The 21,364-nt window shown below is 50.6% G+C and overlaps 1 protein-coding gene across 5 annotated transcripts in view; it reads left to right on the top strand.

The window, feature by feature from the left end:
* The window catches only part of EML2 (EMAP like 2), a 26,246-nt gene extending 18,992 nt beyond the window's left edge, over window positions 1-7,254 (top strand). For 4 of the 5 annotated variants that reach the window (XM_086690126.1, XM_086690127.1, XM_086690128.1 and 1 more), the window contains 8 exons: window positions 833-964; window positions 4,063-4,130; window positions 4,423-4,511; window positions 4,750-4,847; window positions 5,281-5,368; window positions 5,978-6,073; window positions 6,656-6,786; window positions 7,121-7,254. In XM_086690126.1, coding sequence (XP_086546252.1) covers window positions 833-964; window positions 4,063-4,130; window positions 4,423-4,511; window positions 4,750-4,847; window positions 5,281-5,368; window positions 5,978-6,073; window positions 6,656-6,786; window positions 7,121-7,246 — 828 coding nt within the window. In that variant the 3' untranslated portion in view covers window positions 7,247-7,254. Of the gene's footprint in view, window positions 1-832; window positions 965-4,062; window positions 4,131-4,422; window positions 4,512-4,749; window positions 4,848-5,280; window positions 5,369-5,977; window positions 6,074-6,655; window positions 6,787-7,120 lie in introns of those variants that run through there. The other variant, XR_015244954.1, reaches the window with a different exon arrangement.
* The last annotated feature ends 14,110 nt before the right edge of the window (window positions 7,255-21,364 follow it).

Below are 21,364 nucleotides of genomic sequence, written 5' to 3'. Positions count from 1 at the left end.
AGAAGTCTTGGCCAAAGTTACCCCTGGATCCAGTGGCTCTGGATACTTCCATTCCTTCCAGGCATTTCCCCTTTTCCAGGCTAGCTGAGATCCGTGCTGCTGCATTTAGATCTCCCTCTGGCTCTGGTCTCCCTGGAACATGAAGGAAAACCAGGATCAGAGGGATTTCCCAGAAGGGACCTTAGAGACCCCCCCAAAATAGCCTCAACATTACACATCGTTGATTATATTATGAATAGGTCAATATATATTAGAGCTTTATTACCATGCATCGTTATACTAACATCAACAATTACATTATCAGTGTTCGTTGTTATTTAACAGTGTATTATTAGCACACGTTATTAATAATGATAACAATGACAGCCACTTCCATTTTGCGAGCGCTTCGTACTAGCCGCAACACCTTCCATCCATGATTCAAGTGAGCGCAACGATGTCCCCATTTTACAGAAGATTAAACTGAGGACCCGGGGAGAGGGCACCTGTCCAGTCCGTAAGAGAGAGCTGAGGTCAGATTCACCGGGCTGAGGGCCCTCCATGGGATCCCACAGCCTTCTGGACACCACCCGATTCAAGGCTCCAGCTCCCACCCAGCATGTCTCTTGCCCTGCGTTGTGCAAACTGGACAGCAGAGGCATTCACCTCGAGCCACACACCGGGGCGAGGGTCTGCTCAAGTCCTGACCTCCTTCAGCCGTACTGGAGAAAGGGCCTTCCCCGGGGCCCTTTGTGTCTCTGGGACCGGCCTGGCACTTCTTTCTGGGACCAGGCTCGGTGGGGAAAGGGCCCGGATTGGCGGGCTCCATGCTGCCGTCTCCCCTTCCCGCCAGGGTCACGTGGAAGAACTGTGGGGTCTGGCCACGCACCCCAGCCGGGCACAGTTTGTGACGTGTGGGCAGGATAAGCTTGTGCATCTGTGGAGTGCGGAGTCCCACCGGCCCCTGTGGAGTAGGATCATCGAGGTAAGGGGACTGGGTGGGCGGGGGGGGGGGGGAGGACTCGGCACCCTGTTCTGACACAAGCGCCTGTCTCCGTATGTCAGGGCTCAGGGCACCAAACCAATCCTCCAGGGGAGCATGGTTTGGGTGGGGTCAGGAGAATGCCATTGTCACAGCTGCAGGAAGCTGCGGTCGCTGCTAGAGCCGCATTGGTCAATACGGGTGGGTCGTCACACTTCAGTTAACTTTAAAATGTAAATAGAATGAAGCATTCAGGGGCGCCTGGGTGGCTTAGTCGTTTGAGCATCCGACTCTTGGTGTCCGCCTCAGGTTACGATCTCACCGGTTCAAGGGTTTGAGCCCTGAGTCCGGGCCCCGCATGGAGCCTGCTCAGGATTCTCTCTCTCTCTGCCCCTCCCCTGCTCATCCTCTCTCTCTCTCTCTCTCTCTCTCAAACAAAATAAACAAACTTAAAAAAAAAAAAAAATTCAATTCCCCGGTTGCACTGGCTACGTTTCAAGCATGTATCTAGTGGCCACCATGTTGGGAAGTACAGATAATGAACGTCTCCAGTATCGCAGAAGCTTCTGTTAGACGGTCTTGCTCTAGAGCAAGCCAGTGCTGGCTACATTTGCATTGTATACTTGATACTCATGTACTTGCCTTTTTTTTTTTTTTTTAAGTTTATTTATTTCTTTTGAGACAGAGAGAGAGGAGGGGAGGGAGGGGCAGAGGGAGAGGGAGGGAAAGAATCCCTCGAACCCACGAATTGTGAGATCGTGACCTGAGCTGAAATCAACACTCAGATGCTCAACCGACTGAGCCACCCAGGCGCCCGTGTGCCCTTTCCTCTTAAGGCCAGCGACGGCTCACGATCATAGCCAATGCCGTGGCTTTCCCAGCCCCCATGATGGGCGGAAATAGAAGAGCAGGCCCTCTGCTTTCTGTCTTCCAGAGCCAACAAAAGCGCAATGGATTGTTAGACCCAAATCCCAGTGGGACCCTAGCTGCAAGGGATTCTGGGCAGTGTAGTTTTTAAGCTCCCCTACCTGTGCAGTATGAGACACTAGAATGTCACTCCATCGTATCCCCCACACCACGCTTTGAGACTTCGCTCAAGGAGTCTAGGGTTACCTCTGATTCTGGGACACTTGATGGCCTTTGAACTTTTGAGTCAGGGATGGTATGCTCTGGAAATTGTGAGGGCCACGTATAATAATCCTCATTATGACGTCAAACCGCCTAGGAGACACAGAACTCTTAACCCCACCCACAGAGAATCTGATTCAGGAGGTCTGCGTTTGGGACCGGAAATCTGCAGTTTCTAACGCGCTCCCGTAGATTTTTCTGATTCCGGCAGTCTGTTGACCGCGCCCAGAGAAACTGGCGTAGCATTTTACCCCCTTCGTCCTTTCAACTTCTCGCAACCTCCACAAGGCCGTGGGGATGACAGATCCCCACTTGGAAACAGGCTTGATAAGGTAAAAATCATCACAGTGCGATTTTAATCCAAACCAACCGTTGTCGAGTGCTGCCTGTAAGCCATTTTATTTACCAGCTTGCTGGTAAGTCTTGTTTTACGTCTTGTTTTTAGAAGAATCCCGGGGACCACACGTTGATGTTCTCCATTGGCCAGATGAGGCAGCCGAGGCTCAGACAGGGAAGGTTATTTGGTGTCGCGTAACTAGGAAGTGTCAGAGCCGGTTTGAACCCGAGTCTGATTCCAAGATGCCCTATTGCCTGCGAACCAACCAAACGTCCCCAACATTCGGGAAGTGGTGATACCCCTTGCCAGGTGTTTAATAAAGATGTGGGGAAACGGACACTTGGACGTGCCTAGTGATGAGTTGATAGAATCTTATGGAGAGCAAATTGGCATTATCATTCCAAAGCCTTCAAAATATGGCTATCCTTTGTCCCAAAAAATCTCACTTCTAGAAAATGACCTAAGTCACAGATGAATAAAGCTGTGAGAATTTAGACCGGGAGTATAAATGGATCTAGAGTCCACAGTGAGAGCAGGACTGTTTTGTGTTTGAGCTGACACAGGAAAGGAGGATGGTTTGGGGGGCGTCTGAGTGGCTCAGTTGGTTAAGCAACCGACTCTTGATTTCGGCTCAGGTCACAATCTCACAGTTTCGTGAGTTCGAGCCCCACACTGGGCTCTGCGCTGACCCTGCAGAACCTGGTTAGGGTTCTCTCTCTCTCTCTCTCTCTCTCTCTCTCTCTCTCTCTCTCTGTGTTCCTCCTCTGCTCACTCTCTCTGTCTCTCAAAAACAAAAAACAGGGGCGCCTGGGTGGCGCAGTCGGTTAAGCGTCCGACTTCAGCCAGGTCACGATCTCGCAGTCTGTGAGTTTGAGCCCCACGTCAGGCTCTGGGCTGACGGCTCAGAGCCTGGAGCCTGTTTCCGATTCTGTGTCTGCCTCTCTCTCTGCCCCTCCCCTGTTCATGCTCTGTCTCTCTCTGTCCCAAAAATAAATAAACGTTGAAAAAAAAATAAAAACAAAATAAAAACAAAAAACAAACAAACAAAAAAACACTTAAAAATATTTTAAAAAGGGGCGCCTGGGTGGCTCAGTCGGTTAAGTGTCTGACCTCAGCTCAGGTCATGATCTCACGGTCCGTGAGTTCGAGCCCCGCGTCGGGCTCTGTGCTGACAGCTCCAAGCCTGGAGCCTGCTTCAGATTCTGCATCTGCCTCTCCACCACTCACATTCTGTCTCTCAAAAATTAATAAATGTGTTTTAAAAGAAAAATTTTAATATTAAAAAAAAAAAAAACCCAGGGGCACCTGGGTGGCTCAGTCGGTTAGGCATCCAACTTCGGCTCAGGTCATGGTCTCGTGGTCCATGAGTTTGAGCCCCGCGTCGGAGCCTGTTTCGGATTCTGTGTCTCCCTCTCTCTCTCTCTCTGACCCTCCCCCGTTCATGCTCTGTCTCTCTCTATCTCAAAAATAAATAAACGTTAAAAAAAAAAATTAAAAAAAAAAAAAGACCCAGAAGAACACAGGTTAAAAACAAAAACTGGAGGATGGTTTTGGGGTGGCTGCGGCTGCGGTAGGGGAATAGCCAGATAGGCTGGAGACCCCAGTTCTCAGCCCTGCCTCCTCTCTCTCCCCTCAGGACCCCGCCCGCTCTGCTGGTTTCCACCCCAGTGGCTCTGTCCTGGCCGTGGGCACAGTGACTGGCAGGTAAAGCTGAGCTGGGCGTTTGCAGAGGGTTTCTCTGCTCCCTCCCCTCCCAGAACTGTCCCTTGACAAAACCTCCCTTCCCCTGTGTCCCCAGAGCCCACAGAGTCTGCAATTAACAGCCTGCTCACCAGACTGCTTCTCAGTATTCGTCTGGAGTCAGCCTCTCTCCCAAATCTTTTCTGGAGTCCCAAGCTCAGGCCCCTCAGATTCCCGACCCCGACCTCCCCCCTTCAGCCCCTTGCTGCACCAGATCAGCTCACACCCCCTCCCTAATCGTGCCTTCTCCCTAAAGATGGCTGCTGCTGGACACGGAGACCCACGACCTGGTGGCTATCCACACAGATGGCAATGAGCAGATCTCAGTGGTCAGCTTCTCTCCAGGTAAGCGGCCCGGTGCTGGATCTTGGAGCAGCCAGGCCTGGGAACTGAGGCTCAGTTACTAGCAGGGGGAAGGAGTGGAACCTGTGTGGCAAGGCCTAGGGGCCGGTCTAGGACTGTAGCGGGGATGGAGCTTGGGACAGCTGAGGAGTCTGGCATAGCGGGGGCGGGGGCTGAAGCTGAGAGAGAAGGGGGTAGAGCCTGGGTGCCTCCTCATAGCCCCCCCCTCCCCCTCCCCCAGACGGGGCGTACCTGACCGTGGGCTCCCACGACAACTTGGTGTACGTGTACACGGTGGACCAGGGCGGCCGCAAGGTCAGCCGACTGGGCAAGTGCTCGGTGAGTGGGCAGTGGCCCCCAGCCCGCGCCGCCACCCCTACCAGGGGCCGCAGAATTAACCAATTTTCTCCTTCAAGGGAGCACAGCTTCGACACTCTACTGACTGCCCTGATCACAACCAGGAGTCTTATAGCCCCGCCCACACATTACCCCACCCCCCACCCCCCACCCCCGTGTTATAAGCCCCTCTGTGTCTAGCTCTGCCCACGTTCTAAACTCCCCCTGTGTTCTAAGCCCTTTCTGTCTAGCCCCGCCCATCGCAGTCTGGCCCCGCCCGTGGTAGTCTGGCCCCGCCCCCACGCTCCAAAGGCTGTGTATCCTTCCTTTAGCCCCCTTGTGTTCTCCCCCTACCTGTGTAGTTTGCCTTCCGCTTTTCCCGGTCTAATCCTACCCGCTTGAGCTCTAACTCCACCCCTTCCCTCCCCCTCCGCAGGGCCATTCCAGTTTTATCACCCATCTGGACTGGGCCCAGGACAGCAGCTGCTTCGTCACCAACTCCGGGGACTACGAGATCCTGTACTGTGAGTTCTCCGAAAGCCGAAGGCGGCCCTCCTCCAGCCTCCCTATTTATGTGTGCGATTTACATAGACTTCCCTGACTTCTAGGAAGGGAGGAGGGGCTTTCAAGTCTCCGTCCTCTGGCTCCTGTGTTCAGGGGCTGTTCTGATTGGCCTCCTGGCTTCCCGTTTCCTCCCCTTCCTGGTGGGATGGGTGGGGTACAGGTCTCTAAGCAGATGCCCCTGCTCAGGCTTGGGGTGTCACCACCCAGGATGTAGCCCCCTCGGCCAAGTCTGGAGAGGTGGAATAAACCCTAGGACCTTAGCCTCCTGTCTCAGACCTCAGTGCCCATTGACTATAAAATGGATGGGTTAAGTCAGTAATTGTTTCTTTCTTTCTTTTCTTTTCTTTTTTTTTTTTTTTAAGTTTGTTGGAAGTGGGGGCGCGGGGAGAGAGAGAGAGAATCCCAAGCAGGCTCCCACTGTCAGCCCAGAGCCTGACGTGTGGCTTGAACTCCCAAACCGAGAGATCATGACCTGAGCTGAAATCAAGAGTCAGACGCTCAACCGACTGAGCCACCCAGGCGACCCAGTTCTTTCTGCTCTGAACCCCTCCCCCTGTTTTCCGCCCCAGGGGACCCGGCTACCTGTAAGCAGATCACTAGTGTCGATGCTGTGAGGAATGTGGAATGGGCCACTGCCACTTGTGTCCTGGGATTTGGGGTGTTTGGTAAGTTCTGGGATGGGGGAGGTCCCACCGAGAACAGGGGTTCCAAGCAACATCCTTCTCTGGTGGTCTTCATAGTCTCTTGTTGGTTATCCCCAGGGCGGGAGACCCGTGGGGACTGGGCTGGCATCTGGTCCCAGCCTGGGAGTCAAGGAGGGCTTCCTGGAGGAGGGGGTATCGGAGCTGGACCTGGAGGATGAGGAAGCAGTGAAGAAGGAAAGCAGTCCCTAGGATAGGAAATCGTACCCTGTACGAAAAGCCTGGAGGTGGCATAGAAGTTGGCATTTGGAGAAGTCCAAGAAGGCAGGATGGCTAAATCGCTGTGGAGTTCCAGGGGAGCGTTAGGGAGGACAAGGCTGGAGCAGCGTGGCGGACCAGGTCAGGCAGAGTTCAGAGGTCATGCTAGGAAGCCCAGGCTTTTAGGGTCAGATACACAAAAGACGGTTCCAGTTCTCCTCCCTGGCTGCCGACAAGCCAGGCTGGCTGGGAGAAAGGCAGGGAGCCCGGGGCTGGGGCCTGCTCACCTCAGGGGCCCCTGGCCCAGGCTGAGCACTCACCACCACCCACCCCGCATCTCGCCCACAGGGATCTGGTCTGAGGGAGCCGACGGTACCGACATCAACGCCGTGGCCCGCTCCCATGACGGGAAGCTGCTGGCTTCAGCTGATGACTTTGGCAAAGTGCACCTGTTCAGTTACCCCTGCTGTCAGCCCCGAGTGAGTCCCCCCGGGGGGGGGGGCTGGCAGGGTGGGGATGAGCAGCACTGCGGGCAAGACTGAGGCGGCACTCTCCAGGCCTCAGCTTTCCCATCTGTACGAGGAGGGCAGTGGCTTGAGCCCAAGGGTCATTCTTAACCTAAAAGTCGGTAAATTTCAGAGTCCAGAGTGCCAGCGCTCCGCTCTGAGTGTCTGCGATTCCGGGAGCTTTGGTTGTTTGATCCTTATTAATGCAAGAAATATTCCTTGAGCACCTACTATGTGCCTGGCACAGGGGATACAGCCAGGAACGAGACAGACCGCCTTCTTTCACTTCTTTCTTTCCCTGTCACAGGCCCTCAGCCACAAATATGGCGGACACAGCAGCCACGTGACAAATGTGGCCTTCTTGTGCGATGACAGCGTGGCCCTGACCACAGGGGGCAAGGACACCAGTGTGCTGCAGTGGCGGGTGGTCTGAACTGGGGACGAGAGTCCTGGGCACATGGGGCCAGGATAGGGTCAGGTGACGGGGCAGGAATTCTATTTTCGGGAGATGTCTATTGCCGAGTAGAGTAATATATAACCAGAGTATGTCTATAGCAGAGGGGGTTATGGGGGTGGGAGGGTAGACTGACAGAAGTCTCTATTTATCGGGGGGGGGGGAAGAGGGGTCACATTGCTTTGGGCGAGCCATTAAGGTGTTTGGTTTGGAGTGTTTTTTTAAGTTTATTCTTTTATATCATCCAGAAATAAAGACACATGCACTGAAGTGGAGTGCGAGGGTCTGTGTGTGTGTGTGTCTGTGTGTGTCCCCAGATTCAGTGTCTTTAAGCATGTGTATGGGGCAGGGCGTGTGTGTGTCCATCACAGTGTGATGGGGGACCATTACCTAGGTCTTTACGGGTCTTTGAGGTTGACAGAAACCAAGCTGGCTCTAACGTGGACCAAAAGAGAGCTCAGTTGACCCACATTGCCAAATAGGGAAGGGCAGATGGGCCTCCGGGCTCTAGGGCCATTGAAGCAAAGATTTGAGGGCAATCAGGATACTCCTTCCACACCTTCCCCGACCTTTTGCAAGTCAGCATTTTTCTCTGGAACCTGCATCCTCTACCCCCGAACACAAGGCACCCAGCAGCTTCAAAGCTCATCGTCTACCAGCCTTGGGCCTCCAATCCAAAAAAAAAAAAAAAAAAATCCCAGGGAAAAGTTGTGATTGGCTCATCTGCAGATCAATCAACTTGGCCTGCTGGTTGGTCTGCTCTGATTGGCTCCACTTGGGTGAAGATCAGCCTGGGACCAAGCCAATCCCTGTGGCCAGGGAGGTGGGATAGTGTGAGAAGTGGAAACCTCCACCCGAACCACAGGTTGAAGCAGGGCAAGGAAACCTTTTAGGCAAGTGGGCAGATGACAGTGTAAACGTCTGGGAGGTGGGGTATGAGGACTCCGGGTTGCCAGAGCCAGCAACCCAGCTCTATCCAGCATAAATGATAAAAAGAAGTTGCCAGGTCATGAAAACTAGGTGGGCCGGGAGGGGCCCAGCTGGATTCACTGGACCCAGATATCGTCGTCAGGGTTCTCTTTGGGGACTTCTCATCTTTTTTTTTTTTTAATTTTTTTTTTTAATGTTTATTCATTTTTGAAAGACAGAGAGAGACAGCACAAGCAGGGGTGGGGCAGAGAGAGGTGAAGCAGGGTCCAGGCTCTGAGCTGTCAGCACAGAGCCCGACGCGGGGCTCGAACTCATGGAGCGTGTGATCATGACCTGAGCCGAAGTCAGACGCTCAACCGACGGAGCCACCCAGGCGCCCCTGGGGACTTCTCATCTTAGTGTCTGTAACCTTGAGCAAATTTGTGACTTTTCATCGATACTGAACATACATACTGAGAAGTACACTCATCAACAATGTATAGTCTGCTGAATTCACAGGCTGTTCCTGTCCATGCAGCCAGGTCCCGGATGAATAAACAGAACCTCTCCAGCACCCCAGAAGTCCCCCTGGGCCCCCTCACCAACATCACCCCCCACAGCAACCACTACCCTGACTTCTCACACCACAGAATAGTTAAATCGGAGGTTGGCCAACCATCTCCCTAACGGACCAGATAGTAAATATTTTACACTTTGTGAGCCACCGAGTCTCTGTCCCAACTAACTGACACTGTCATGTGAAAGTGGCCAGAGACAACACCGACATGAACGAGTTAGGCTGTGTTCAAACAAACCGATTAATGGATACTGAAATTTGAGCTTCTCATCTTCGCCTGCCACAAAATACTATTGTTTTGATTTCTTCTGAACATAAAAAAAATATAAAAGCTGGGGCACCTGGGTGGCTCAGTCGGTGAAGCCTCTAACTCTTGATTTCAGCTCAGGTCATGATCTCAGTCTATGGGATCGAGCCCCTCATTGGGCTCTATGCTGACAGGGTGGGGCCTGCTTGGGATTGTCTCTCTCAAAAAAAAAAAAAAAAAAAAAAAAAAAATATATATATATATATATATATATATATATGGGTATATTTATATGTATATATAGGCCATCTTTGTACACAAGCCTTACAAAGACAGGTGGTAGAGAGAGAGGAGGAGGGATGGACAGATTTATTATAAGGAATTGGCTCATGATTATAGAAGCTGACAAGTCCCAAGAGCTGTAGGGTGAGTCGGCAAGCTAGAGACCCAGAAAGAGCTGATGTTTCAGTTCAAATCCAAAAGCAGGAAAAAACCAAATGTCCCAGTTCAAAGGCAGTCAGGAAGGAGGATTTCTCTCTTACTCAGGGGAAGGTCAACCTTTTTGTTCTAGTGAGGCCTTCAACTGATTGGATGAGGCCCACCCACCTTGGGGAGAGCAATCTGTTTTACCCAACCTACCTGTTCAAATGTTAATTTCATCCAAGAACACCCCGGGTGATGTTCCACCAAATACCTGGGCGCCTCGGGGCTCAGTCAGGTTGACACATGAAATTAACCACCATAGGTGTGATCCAGATCCGTCAATAAAACACAATAGGTCCGAGGTCTCAGTGGGAGCCTGTAATAAATCTGAGCTACAGAAGCTAACCTAACTGAGGTAAAGACAATCGTGAGGTCTCTTCTGGCGGGGCCGGAGGAGTGGCGGGATTCAGGGTGTTGCAGCAGTGAATAGAAGTGTGAGGGGGAGAGCATACCAGAATCTCACAAGAGGCTGACTGGCTGGCCGAAAGCATTGTGTGTTTTCAGTGGTGGTGTCCATCCCGCAGTGAGGAACCACGAGGTTAAGCTGGGCGCCCAGGACTAACTAGTTCAGCAAAGGCATCGAGTCTTGCCAACCCCAGCAGCTGCCCTAGGACAAGGAGGGTAAGTCTTGGCTCTTCATTAGTGACCACTGACTCCCTGGAGCGAAGCTATTTCAGCCACTTGTTGCGCAATCCTTGAGTAGTATTGCGCAAGTCCACAAGTAGCATGTGGACAAGACCCGTGGGCAGAAAGAGCCACACCTTCGCCGTCTGAAGCTGGTGGTTATGTGCTTAGGGCTCAAGGAGGGAGAGAACCTGCAGGGAGTATCAGATCATAAATGTCTTCTTCGAATTTCTACTCGTGAAACTACTTTCGCAAGATTTCTCTGGTGCTTGTCATTCAGTTTGATATTAACTATCGATGAGACATACAGGCAGTCATGAGACCCTTTAAGAATGTAGCCACCAGAACGTATTTGATCCTTATCGGAACTACGCAGGTGAGCCTCGGTTAAAGGTGAACATTTACATCACAACACACACACACACACACACACCCCGCCCCCAGGGACCAATCTTTGGCCCTTGAATCTTCAAGGTTGTGGAAGGGCAAAGGGCACATCTTCTGTGACTTCTTCAAGCTGACAGCAGTCATAGAGATGTCCCTACCTATGGACCTAAGTTGGTCGCTATCTGTCCCGGCAAGTAACAATGGAAGACCATTGCTGTAGAGTGCAGAGAGGACATTGGGGTGAACTTGTTTTGAGGGGCAGGGATCATCTGTTGGCTGGGCGAAGGAGTCAGGAACTGCTCACATGTATCTCGACAATAGGAGAGAGCAAAGCCAAAAAGACATCTTAGGATTAATATTGTAATAAAAATTATCAATGTGGTAAGAAGACCCTTTGGGGTGGGCCATAGTCCACCTCCCGGCCAGGAATTTAACCCACCATGAAGTGACAGTGTAGGGTCTTTAAGAGAATCAATGCAGGGGGCAACCGGAGGACACAGTCTGATGCCTGGTTGCCTTGTCTAGTAGGTAGCAAACCAAACAGTTGCCTGTAAAGTGATGACGTGGTCACGGGATTCTGCGGGGAGCCATCCCATTGGGCGAGCATTATTGGGCCATGAATCAAGGGTTTGGTTTCGGAGGGCTTCTTTTTGAATTTGTGGGTGACTCCATGTTGGATTGGGTTAATGATGGCTGCTGTATGCTTGGCTAAATTCTCTATTTGTAATTTTACATCGGTAGGGGTGGCCCTTGGGACAAATATGGCTAAGGGATAAAACCATGAAGAAGTCCTCTTTGCCTGATGTCTAACCTTGACAATATCCTCATTGTGAGGAATTGCTGGTAAGCGGGAGGTGACTAGTCCCGGAAGATGAGGGCATCCCCAAGCCCCTTCTCCAATCCAGTTATAAAGAAGGTGGGAAAAAATAAAAAAATGGAGAAAAAAAAAAAAAGAAGAAGAAGGTGGAGCCGGGGCACCTGGGTGGCTCAGTTGGTTAAGTGTCTGACTTTGGCTCAGGTCATGATCTCACAGTTGATGGGTTGGAGCCCTGCCCTGGGCTCTGTGCTGACAGCTCAGAGCCTGGAGCCTGCTTTGGATTCCGTGTCTCCCTCTCCCTCTGCCCCTCCCCCACTCATGCTGTGTCTCTCAAAATTAAGTAAAACGTTGAAAAAAGATTAAAAAGAAAGAAAGAAAGAAAGAAAGTTGGGGCCATCCATTGTCTCCACAAGTCCATAGGGTAAGCTCTGACATTTTAAGGAGTGATTTTGTTATCCTGGCCACATAGAATTTATCAAGCTGACAGCTGAGTTTCACAACTGTCGGGAAGTCTATCTTATCTTCCAACTGTTGAAATAATCATATACCCACGGGGCTCTCAATTATTATCCCCACAGAGGAATAGGCATAAAGATTGTCTATATTTGAGCTACAGTGACAATACCTCTGAAGTTTCCCCTCACGTTGTCTAACTTAGGCAAGCAACAAATTTACCGACTTACTTTATTTATATTTTAAGTAGGCTTCACACAGCATGGAGCCCAACGCAGAGCTCGAACTCACAACCCTGAGATCAAGACCTGAGCAGAGATCAAGAGCCCGCCGCTAAACCGACTGAGCCACCCAGGTGCCCCCAAACAACAAACACTTAAAGACGACGAAAACTTGAATCTAACATCCATAAGGATGCATTTCTGAAACATAGTTTTTCTCTCTAAATTCACCCTTATTTCCAGAGATGGCTGCATCAAGACTAACTCATTTGTAAAACTTGGCCTAATTATTTACATAAGCCCAGAAAGATCAGTGATTAATCATAGGGATTCTTTATTTTTTTTTAAGCTTTTATTTATTTTGAGAGAGAGAGAATATGGGAGGGGCGGGGGGGGGGGAAGAGAGTTGCATCAGCACCCACTCTGGGCTCAAACCCACTCACGACCTGAGCCAGAGTCTCACGATGAACCGACTGAGCCACCCAGGCGCCCCTCATAGGGATCCTTTAAAATCTACTTTGCTGGAACTTTTCCTAAGGAATCTCTAGACTGAGCTTTTATTTATTTTTTTTTTTTATTTAAAAAAAAATTTTTTTTAACGTTTATTTATTTTTGAGACAGAGAGAGGCAGAGCATGAGCCAGGAGCTCTGTAAGCAAGGTATCAGGCCAACGTTTCCATGGGATTCTCTTGGTTCCATAAAGTCAACCTTAGTACCTTAAAGCTGTCCAGTCGTAGCTGAGTCTATGTCTCATATATGACATTCCAGTCAAAGCCTGGGTAATATAACCAGTGTTTCCAATGGTGTCCTGTTACAAGGAGAACAGATTCTTATCGAACTAATGCAAATAACTGTAATTGTCTTGAAATAAAGAATAGTCCCGTGAAGAGTTTCTGAATTCTGGAGGGTTCAGGCAGGGAGAAAAGTTGAATATTTCAGTTTGTTCACAAAGGAATGCTTTGTTATATTTCTGGAAGTCATGGATACCTTTTTTTTTTTTTAATTTTTTTTTTTCTTTTCAACTTTTTTTTTTTTTTTTTTTGGGACAGAGAGAGACAGAGCATGAACGGGGGAGGGGCAGAGAGAGAGGGAGACACAGAATCGGAAACAGGCTCCAGGCTCTGAGCCATCAGCCCAGAGCCCGACGCGGGGCTCAAACTCACGGACCGCGAGATCGTGATCTGGCTGAAGTCGGACGCTTAACCGACTGCGCCACCCAGGCGCCCCATGGAAGTCATGGATACCTTAAGAGAAAGTTTCCCAGGGGTGACTGAGCACCTGGCTGCCTCAGTCGGTAGAACATGTAACTCTTGATCTCGGGGTTGTGAGTTTGAGCCCCACATTGGTTGTAGAGATTATTTTTAAAAATAATAAATTTAGGGCCACCTGGGTGGCTCAGTTGGTTAAGCGACTGACTCTTTTTTTTTTTTTTTAATTTATTTATTTTGAGAGAGACAGCACAAGTAGGGGAGAGGCAAAGAGAGAGGGAGAGAGAGAGAATTCCAAGCAGGTTCCACACTGCCAGTGCGGAGCCTAATGTGAGGCTCAAACCCACAAAACTGTGAGATCACGACCTGAGCTGAAACCAAGGGTCAGAGGCTTAACTAATTGAGCCACCAGGCACCCCACAACAGACTCTTGATTTCTGCTCAGGTCATGATCTCACAGTTCTCGAATTAGAGCCCCACACTGGGCACTCTACTGTCAGCACAGAGCCCACTTCAGATCCTCTGCCCCTCCCCCATTCATGCTCTGTCTCTCTCTGTCTCAAAAATAAACAAACATTAAAAAAATTTTTTTTAAATTAAAAAAAAAAAAACATATGGGGGTGCCTGGGTGGCTCTACTGGTGAAGCATCTGACTTCGGCTCAGGTCATGATCTCACGATTCATGAGTTCAAGCCCCGCGTCGGGGTCTGTGCTGATGGCTCAGAGCCTGGTGCCTGCTTCGGATTCTGTGTCTCCCTCTCTCTGCCCCTCCCCTGCTCTCGCTCTGTCTCTGTTTCAAAAAAAAAAAAATAAACATTAAAACAAATTTAAACATCAGTCTTTAAAAATAAATAAAAATTAATTTAGGTAAGTTAAAAAAAAAACCCTATGTTTATCCCAGTACAACCGTTCAATAAAGCATAATGCGTGTTTACCAATGGACTCCAGTATCCTCAGTTTCTCTGAAATAAGAAGCCAAAAGCACGAACTTCTGGTCAGTAATCAATACTTTAGTGTTTTATCTTATTTGGAAAAAGTTTAGATGTCCCGTGAATTCAGTCCAATTAATCCTTTGACTTAGCAAAACTTCAAAGGGTCAGGTTACCAAAGATTTTGAAAGCAATTTAAAGTTTTGCCTATAAACCTTTTTATTTATTCAACCTATTTGTTTTTAACAATTACCCATGGAAAATCTTATGAGACAGACAAAATTGACCATCGTTTATTTTTTGTTGTTGTTGACTAATTGCAACAGAGAGAACACGAGCTTATGACCTCTAGTAAACCTTGGTGGAATAATAATTTGTGTTTTTGTTTTTGTTTTTTAAAGATTTTATGTAATCTCAGGGCACCTGGGTGGCTCAGTTGGGTGTCTGACTCATGATTTTGGCTCAGGTCATGATCTCACACTCTTGAGATGGAGCCTGGAGTGGGACTCTGTCAACGAAGTCTCCTTGGGATTCTCTCTCTCCCTCTCTCTTTGGCCCTCCCCCACTTGCTCATGCAAAGAAGTTCTTCTTTAGAAAAATAAATTTAAATAAATAAAACAAGAGATTTTACATAACCTCTACATCCGACATGGGGCTTGAACTCACACCCTTGAGATCAAGAGTCACGTGCTCTGCCGACAGGGCCCACCAGGTACCCCTAGAGTGAAAGTCTTTGTATTTATTTTATTATTTTTTAATTTATTTTTGAAGGAGAGAGAGACAGAGCATGAGCAGGGAGAGGGAGACACAGAATCCGAAGCAGGCTCCAGGCTCCAAGCTGTCAGCGCAGAGCCCGATGCAGGGCTCGAACCCACGAACTGTGAGATCATGCCCTGAGCCGAAGTCGGACGCCTCAACCGACTGAGCCACCCAGGGGCCCTGAGAGTCTTTGTATTTAATGTTGATAACTCTAAAGACAGGTTTGCCTTAATTAAATGTAACACACTTAAACTAGTTTAAATACGGAATCGGTTGCAGCTGGGACCACTGGGTCAATCAACTTGTTCTCCAATTTTCGATTTTATCCGGGACACCTGTGGGGAAATCTGAAGTGGGCCATTGCAGTCCAGGGAGGGGCGCTCTTTGCTCCTGGGGGGGGGAGGGGAGAAGCAGGAGCCAATGGCGGGAGGCACGGAGGGTGGTGCGGGAGCCTGTGACTCAAGCTGAGCCGTGGTGGTGCAGAAACAGGAGGAGAGGGAGGTGGGGGGCAGCAGAGGTGAGGCGCCTCCAGGAAGGCTGCAGGTGGATAAAAGCACCGAGGACAGAGAAGGAGGACTCCCGGCCCTGAAGCTCATCAGCTCCTGCTGATGAACAGACACTTTTTCCTTCCACCAACAGAAAGTGAAACTAGGCAATCTATGTCGGGCCGGAGAAGGTGGAACTTCCCTGAAACTAAAGGTGTTCGGGCAGCTGCTTGGGAATATTCCTTAAAGTCCCTGGCCAGCAGGAGACTAATCAGACAATTGGCTCCAGGGATCCTAGCCGGCAACCCGGAAACTAACAAGGGAGAAAACCTCACAGACAACACAGAGCCCACCAAGATGCATCCAGTCCTCTCAAGATCTACACCAGGTTTGTGAGTTGGAGCCCCGCATCAGGCTTTCTGCTGTCAGCACAGAGCCTGGAGCCTGCTTTGGATCCTCTGTGCCGCTCTGTCTCCCCTACCCCCCCATCCACTCATGCTCTCTGTCTCTAAAAAAAACATAAATAAAATTGTTCTAAAACAACTAAACAAACAAACAAAAAAAACAGATTAGCCTGGGTGACTCGGTTAAGCATCCGACTTTGGCTCAGGTCATGATCTTGCGGTTCGTGAGTTCGAGCCCCGCGTCGGGCTCTGTGCTGACGGCTCGGAGCCTGGAGCCCGCTCCGGATTCCGTGTCTCCCTCTCTCTCTGCCCCTCCCTTGCTCTCACTGTGTCTGTCTCTCTCAAGAATAAAATAAAAACATTAAACAAAAGAAAAGAAAAGAAACGTTAAAAAAAGAGTAGAGAGTGAGGAGGGGTGTCCTCGGGCCCCCTAAAGGCAAGTGGACAGATCAGGGTTTTGGCACAGTGCCATAAAGGCCTGACCATGTGGGATGTGGGGACATTTTCCTGGGCAGACTTTCCCATCCTCTAGTTTATATGGAGGCCAACAGTGTTACAAAAGAAGAGAAGGGAAGGAAGCACACGAGGTGTCCTTTTTAGGCCTCTTCCTGTAGATCAAAAGAGAGAGGGGAACAAAGGAGAACAGTGACTAAGCAACGAAGGGCAAGGAAGCAAGAGCTGGGGACTCAGCCACGAAGAGGGTTGCTGTCACCTTGTCCCTTTGTGGTTGCCAGAAAGATGTTGCCGGGGGAACTGGGGAGACCCCAGAGTCCCCTAGCCAGACCCAAAGGAGTGGCCGAGGGTTCTTGGTCTCCCCAGGAGAAGGAATTCAAGGACAGACATGTGGCACAGCGGCAAACTATATCAAAGGCAAAAAGTGCACTCGAGATGTGAGGGCAGGCAAGCGCGCGCGCGCGAGTTGTGCCCTTTGGGGGTTGGGTTTCCTGCTTTTTGGGTTTCCTGCTTTTTCTCTTTCCTTTTTTATTATTTGTTAATAAATTTTGTATCTATTTTGAGAGAGAGAGAGAGAGAGAGAATGTGGAGAGGGGCAGAGAGAGAATCACAAGCTGTCAGCACAGAGCCTGATGTGGGGCTCGAACTCACGAACTGTGAGATCATGGCCTGAGCTGAAGTCGGACGCTTAGGCGCCTCCCTCCCTCCCTCCCTCCCTCCCTCCCTCCCTCCCTCCCTCCCTCCCTCCCTTCCTTCCTTCCTTCCTTCCTTCCTTCCTTCCTTCCTTCCTTCCTTTTCCAGTTGGCTCTAAACCCAACATGGGGCTCAAACTCGCAACCCCGGGGGGGCGAGAGTCGCAGGCTCTACCCACTGAGGCAGTCAGGTGGCCCTGGTGCTTTTTTTTTTTTTTTACATCCAAATCGACGCCAGTATGTTAGGAGAGGGTCCAAGAAGGGATCCTTTGGGATCGAGGAAGCGGATGCCGTGGTTAATTCCTACAAAACGAGGAGAGTCCATTAACTACCTAGGAGTCCATAGGTACCCAAATCGCCCTCAGCTTCTGAATGGCGTCCCATCAGGAAATGTTGGCGAAGGTTCTTGGGGTTCAGAGTGGGGGGGGGGACACATCCCTCATCCTTGACCGCTCTTGACACACCTTTGTGCCACTTGAGAAGGGATGTCGACCTCCCTTCACCTCTCCATGGCATTCTAGACTGGAATGGGTGTCCGTGAACGGACTGAAATGCCACAGAGATTGGAGCTGATATACGGGGTGACCAATAATAATACCCTTGGTAAGCCTCTAGATCCAGTATTAATGGGTAGGGAGGAGGTCCTGACCTTTGCCAAGAAAGGGCAGCTATTTTATTTGTTTGTTTGTTGATTTTTTCGTGTTTATTCATTTTTGAGACAGCGCAAGCAGGGGAGGGGCAGAGAGAGAAGGAGACACAGAATCTGAAGCAGGTTCCGGGCTCTGAGCCATCAGCACAGAACCCGACGCGGGGCTCGAACTCACGAACGATGAGATCACGACCTGAGCTGAAGTTAACCCACTGAGCCACCCAGGCACCCCGAATGAATTCTTTAATGTATGCAAGGAGAATATTTATTCTAGGTCAGTCCCTAAGCTGGGCAATGCTTGGGCACAGTGGTGAGGGACAGAGCCCCAGCCCTGCCCTCAAGGTACTCATAGTCTGTTGGGGAGGGCAGACCCATCCTCAGACAATGATGACCCTGAGGGGGCAGAGGAAGACCAAGGGAACACCAGGAGGGCTTCCTGGAGGGGATAGCAGAGTGGAACACTGAAGGATGAGGAAGAAATGAACCAAGTGAGGGGAGTGTTTCAGGTAGAAATTCTAATAGTTTTCTCCTCCCTCCTATTTCCCCCCAAAACTGTGACAAAGCCCCTCTGGCTACCCCCTCCCACCTGCCGAAGTGTCACTGTAAGGGATATTTGTCACCCCCACACTGGCTGCCAGTCTTGGAAGGGAAGGGCCAGGGCCGTTGCGGTCACTGCTGTGTCCCCAGCGCTGCCCAGCACAACAGCAGGGGCTCAGGGAATGTTTGCTGGATGAATATGAGAATTCTCTGTGTGAGCGAGTTGAAAGTCTCTTCTACAAAGGGGGGTCAAAGTTCAAACACCTCAACCCTCGATTTCCCACCCTGAGAAATAAATAGCCAACCAGTGGTTAAAGCACTGGAACCCAATTGCCAAAATTCCTGCGTTTCAACTTCCTCATCTATGCCTCAGTGTTTTCATCTGTGAAATGGCATCTCCGTGTAGGTGTGTTTGTTTGCCGTTGTTTAGGATTAAATGAGGTATTCACACCAAGTGCTTAGCACAGTGCCTGGAATTTAGTCAGCGGTCATTGAGTGTCAGCCGCCCTCCCCCCTTTTTTTCCCCCCAATCCTTTCTTATTCTTTGCTCTTCCAGCCAGAAGCCTCTCCTGTCCGCATCTGTTATCTCCAGCCATCTGTACCACCAGTGTTTGCCCGTCCCTGTGACATTTCATGCCTCTGAGCCTCCGTACATGCGGTTCCCTCTGCATCCTGACACCCAGTCTGAATGCATCCACTTGGAGAACTCCTACGCAGCCGGTACCGCTCAGCCATCCTATCACCCCTCCAGACCCTCAGGTCTCAGAAGCCAGTTTCCTACCGCTCTCAAATCAAAGCCTCCTTTTCTGTGTGGCCCACGCTCTGGAAACAGCCTTTTTCATTGGTGCTCCCGGTGCTCTGTCGCCCCCTTGTGCCGGGTCTTAGACCTGCATGGAAAAAGTGCCGGGCGATTCTCTCCACCTGCCCCCCAGAGTGACGCTGAGCCCTTCTCCTCCTGCCCTGGACCTTGGGAGACCGCCCTGTGTCCACTCCATCCACGGGGGTCCTTCGCCCTCCGCCTTCTGGTTGGGTTCTGCCTATTGGAGGCAATAGGAATGCAGGAGGGGAGAGGTGAGAGTATTTATTTGGGGGGCCCCTCCCTGCATCCCTGCCCTTCTGTGTTCCTCTGCCTAGAGCCTCGAGTTCTGTGGCCTCCTCTCCAAACCCCAGCTCCCTGCCCTAAGGGTGGCAATGGCTTGATTCTCACTGTGGCTGGTCCCCTGCTGCCGCCTCATCCTATGTGGGTTCCTTCACCATTCCCACCCCCCCTGAAACGTCCCTTCATAAATGCTCCCACCTAAGACCTGAATGGCTAGTTGTTTCCCACCAGGTGAGCCCAGGAGACAAGGGGATCCTCACTGCCAGTGGCCCCTTAGAATTTCTTCTTAGGAGGAGCTTGGAATGACCAAGCTCGTTCTGACGAGAGGGGTCTGCGGGGCTTGTCTTGAAACTGATAGGACGCGTCCCGGGTTCTTTTCTTGTAGCCCCGGGAGGGGCTACAGCCTTCGTGATACCTCCCTTGATGCTTTCCCCGACTGTGTCCTTGAAGGAGGAAGAAAGGCAAATGTCTCTATTCCTCTGTGCGTTGCAGGTCGCTTGGGCGCTTGGTTGACTCTCTCGCTTTCTGTGTCCCTCAAGAGCCCTGAGAAGAAGTAGGTAATATGGCTCAGAGAGGGGAAGTCACTTGTCCAAGGGCACACAGCAAATGACTATAAGAATAGCTACCTTTAAAAAAAAAACAAAAACGGAAAGGAGCAAAGAACAATGTTCTTGAGTGCGGGAAATGCTCTGTGTCTTGATTTGGGTGCTTAGTCACACGAGTGTATCTGTTTGTCACAATTCATGGTATTGTTCCCTTAAGATCCGGGCATTTTATTATTTTTTATTTATTTATTTATTTTTTAAACAATTATTTATTTTTGAGACAGAGAGGGACAGAGCACGAGCAGGGGAGGGGCAGAGAGAGAGAGGGAGACACAGAATCTGAAACAGGCTCCAGGCTCCGAGCTGTCAGCACAGAGCCCGACGTGGGGCTTGAACTCACGGACCGCGAGATCATGACCTGAGCCAAAGTCAGACGCTTAACCGACTGAGCCACCCAGGGGCCCCAAGATCCGGGCACTTTAATTTTTATTGAAAATAAAGAAAGATGGGGCGCCTGGGTGGCTCGGTCGGTGAAGAATCCGACTCTTGATTTTGGCTCAGGTCATGATGTCAGGGTTCATGGGATTGAGCCGTGTCAGGCTCTGGGCTGGCAACGAGGAGGAGGAGGCTGCTCGGGATTTTCTCTCTCCCTCTTTCTCTCTGCCCCGCCCCCGTGCTCTCTGTCTCTAAATAAATAAATAAACTTTAAAAACAAACACATGAAAAAAAGAATGAAAGACAAAGGAATTTGTGCACCTAATAGCTGTCGTTTCTGCGTGCTACATGCCAGGTCTGTCCCAAGTGCTTTGACCAAGACGCAATTCTCAGGACCAATTTCTGAAGGTCGTGATGGTCGTAATAAAACTCAGCAAATGCTTTTGAAGCATTGATCGTTCCCGTATGCACTCGCTGAAAACGGGTCTCTTTGCACACCTATCGTGTGTCCGGCTATCTGCTGGGCAACAGCAAAGAAACCAGATGCAAACAGATAATGGAAAAAAGCGGGGGGCGGGGGGTGAAGTACATTGAATGTGTGATGGGACAATTTCTACGGGGGGGAAAAGTAAATGGAACAGGGAGGAACGGAAGGACGGACGGGGCGGAGGGGGGGCATGCTTTATGGACTTGGTAGCGTTAACACTACGAAATGACATTCCCCATGACACTCGCCATGCGAGGGACCACTTGGACAGAAGCGGAAACTGAGGCACAGAGTCATTAGCCTAAGGTCTGGCTAGCCAAGAGGCAGCAGTCCTTCCAGGGGTGGCCCTGGCCCCACTCGTTTGTGCGGTCCCTTGGGAAGGGAGGCACGCAATGACCAGAAAGTTAAGGACTGGGCCTGGGAGGGGAGGAAATAGCTCAGCTCAACGAGGGTCAAAGTCTGAAGGGTCGGTCGAGTCGGAGGTGTGGGGTTGGAGGGAGGGTCAGCACACGGGGTTGATGAGATGGGGGCCCGGCCTCCAGGCTGGGGACTCGCAGGGTGGGGGGGGGGGTTGGGGGCGCTAGGGCAGCAGGTGAGGTTTCCTGCCTTTAGCGGGGTGAAAGCTTAAAGGGGTTAAGGGGCGGCGACGGGGAGGGGTTAATGGGGGCGGGGCCGGCCGGGGCGGGGCGGGGCTTCG

Source organism: Puma concolor, chromosome E2, assembly GCF_028749965.1.
Source record: "Puma concolor isolate L17-30 chromosome E2, mPumCon1.1.hap2, whole genome shotgun sequence".
Lineage (NCBI taxonomy): Eukaryota > Metazoa > Chordata > Mammalia > Carnivora > Felidae > Puma > Puma concolor.
The sequence above is the reverse complement of the archived record's forward strand: the minus strand, read 5'-3'. Positions and strand labels throughout refer to the sequence as shown.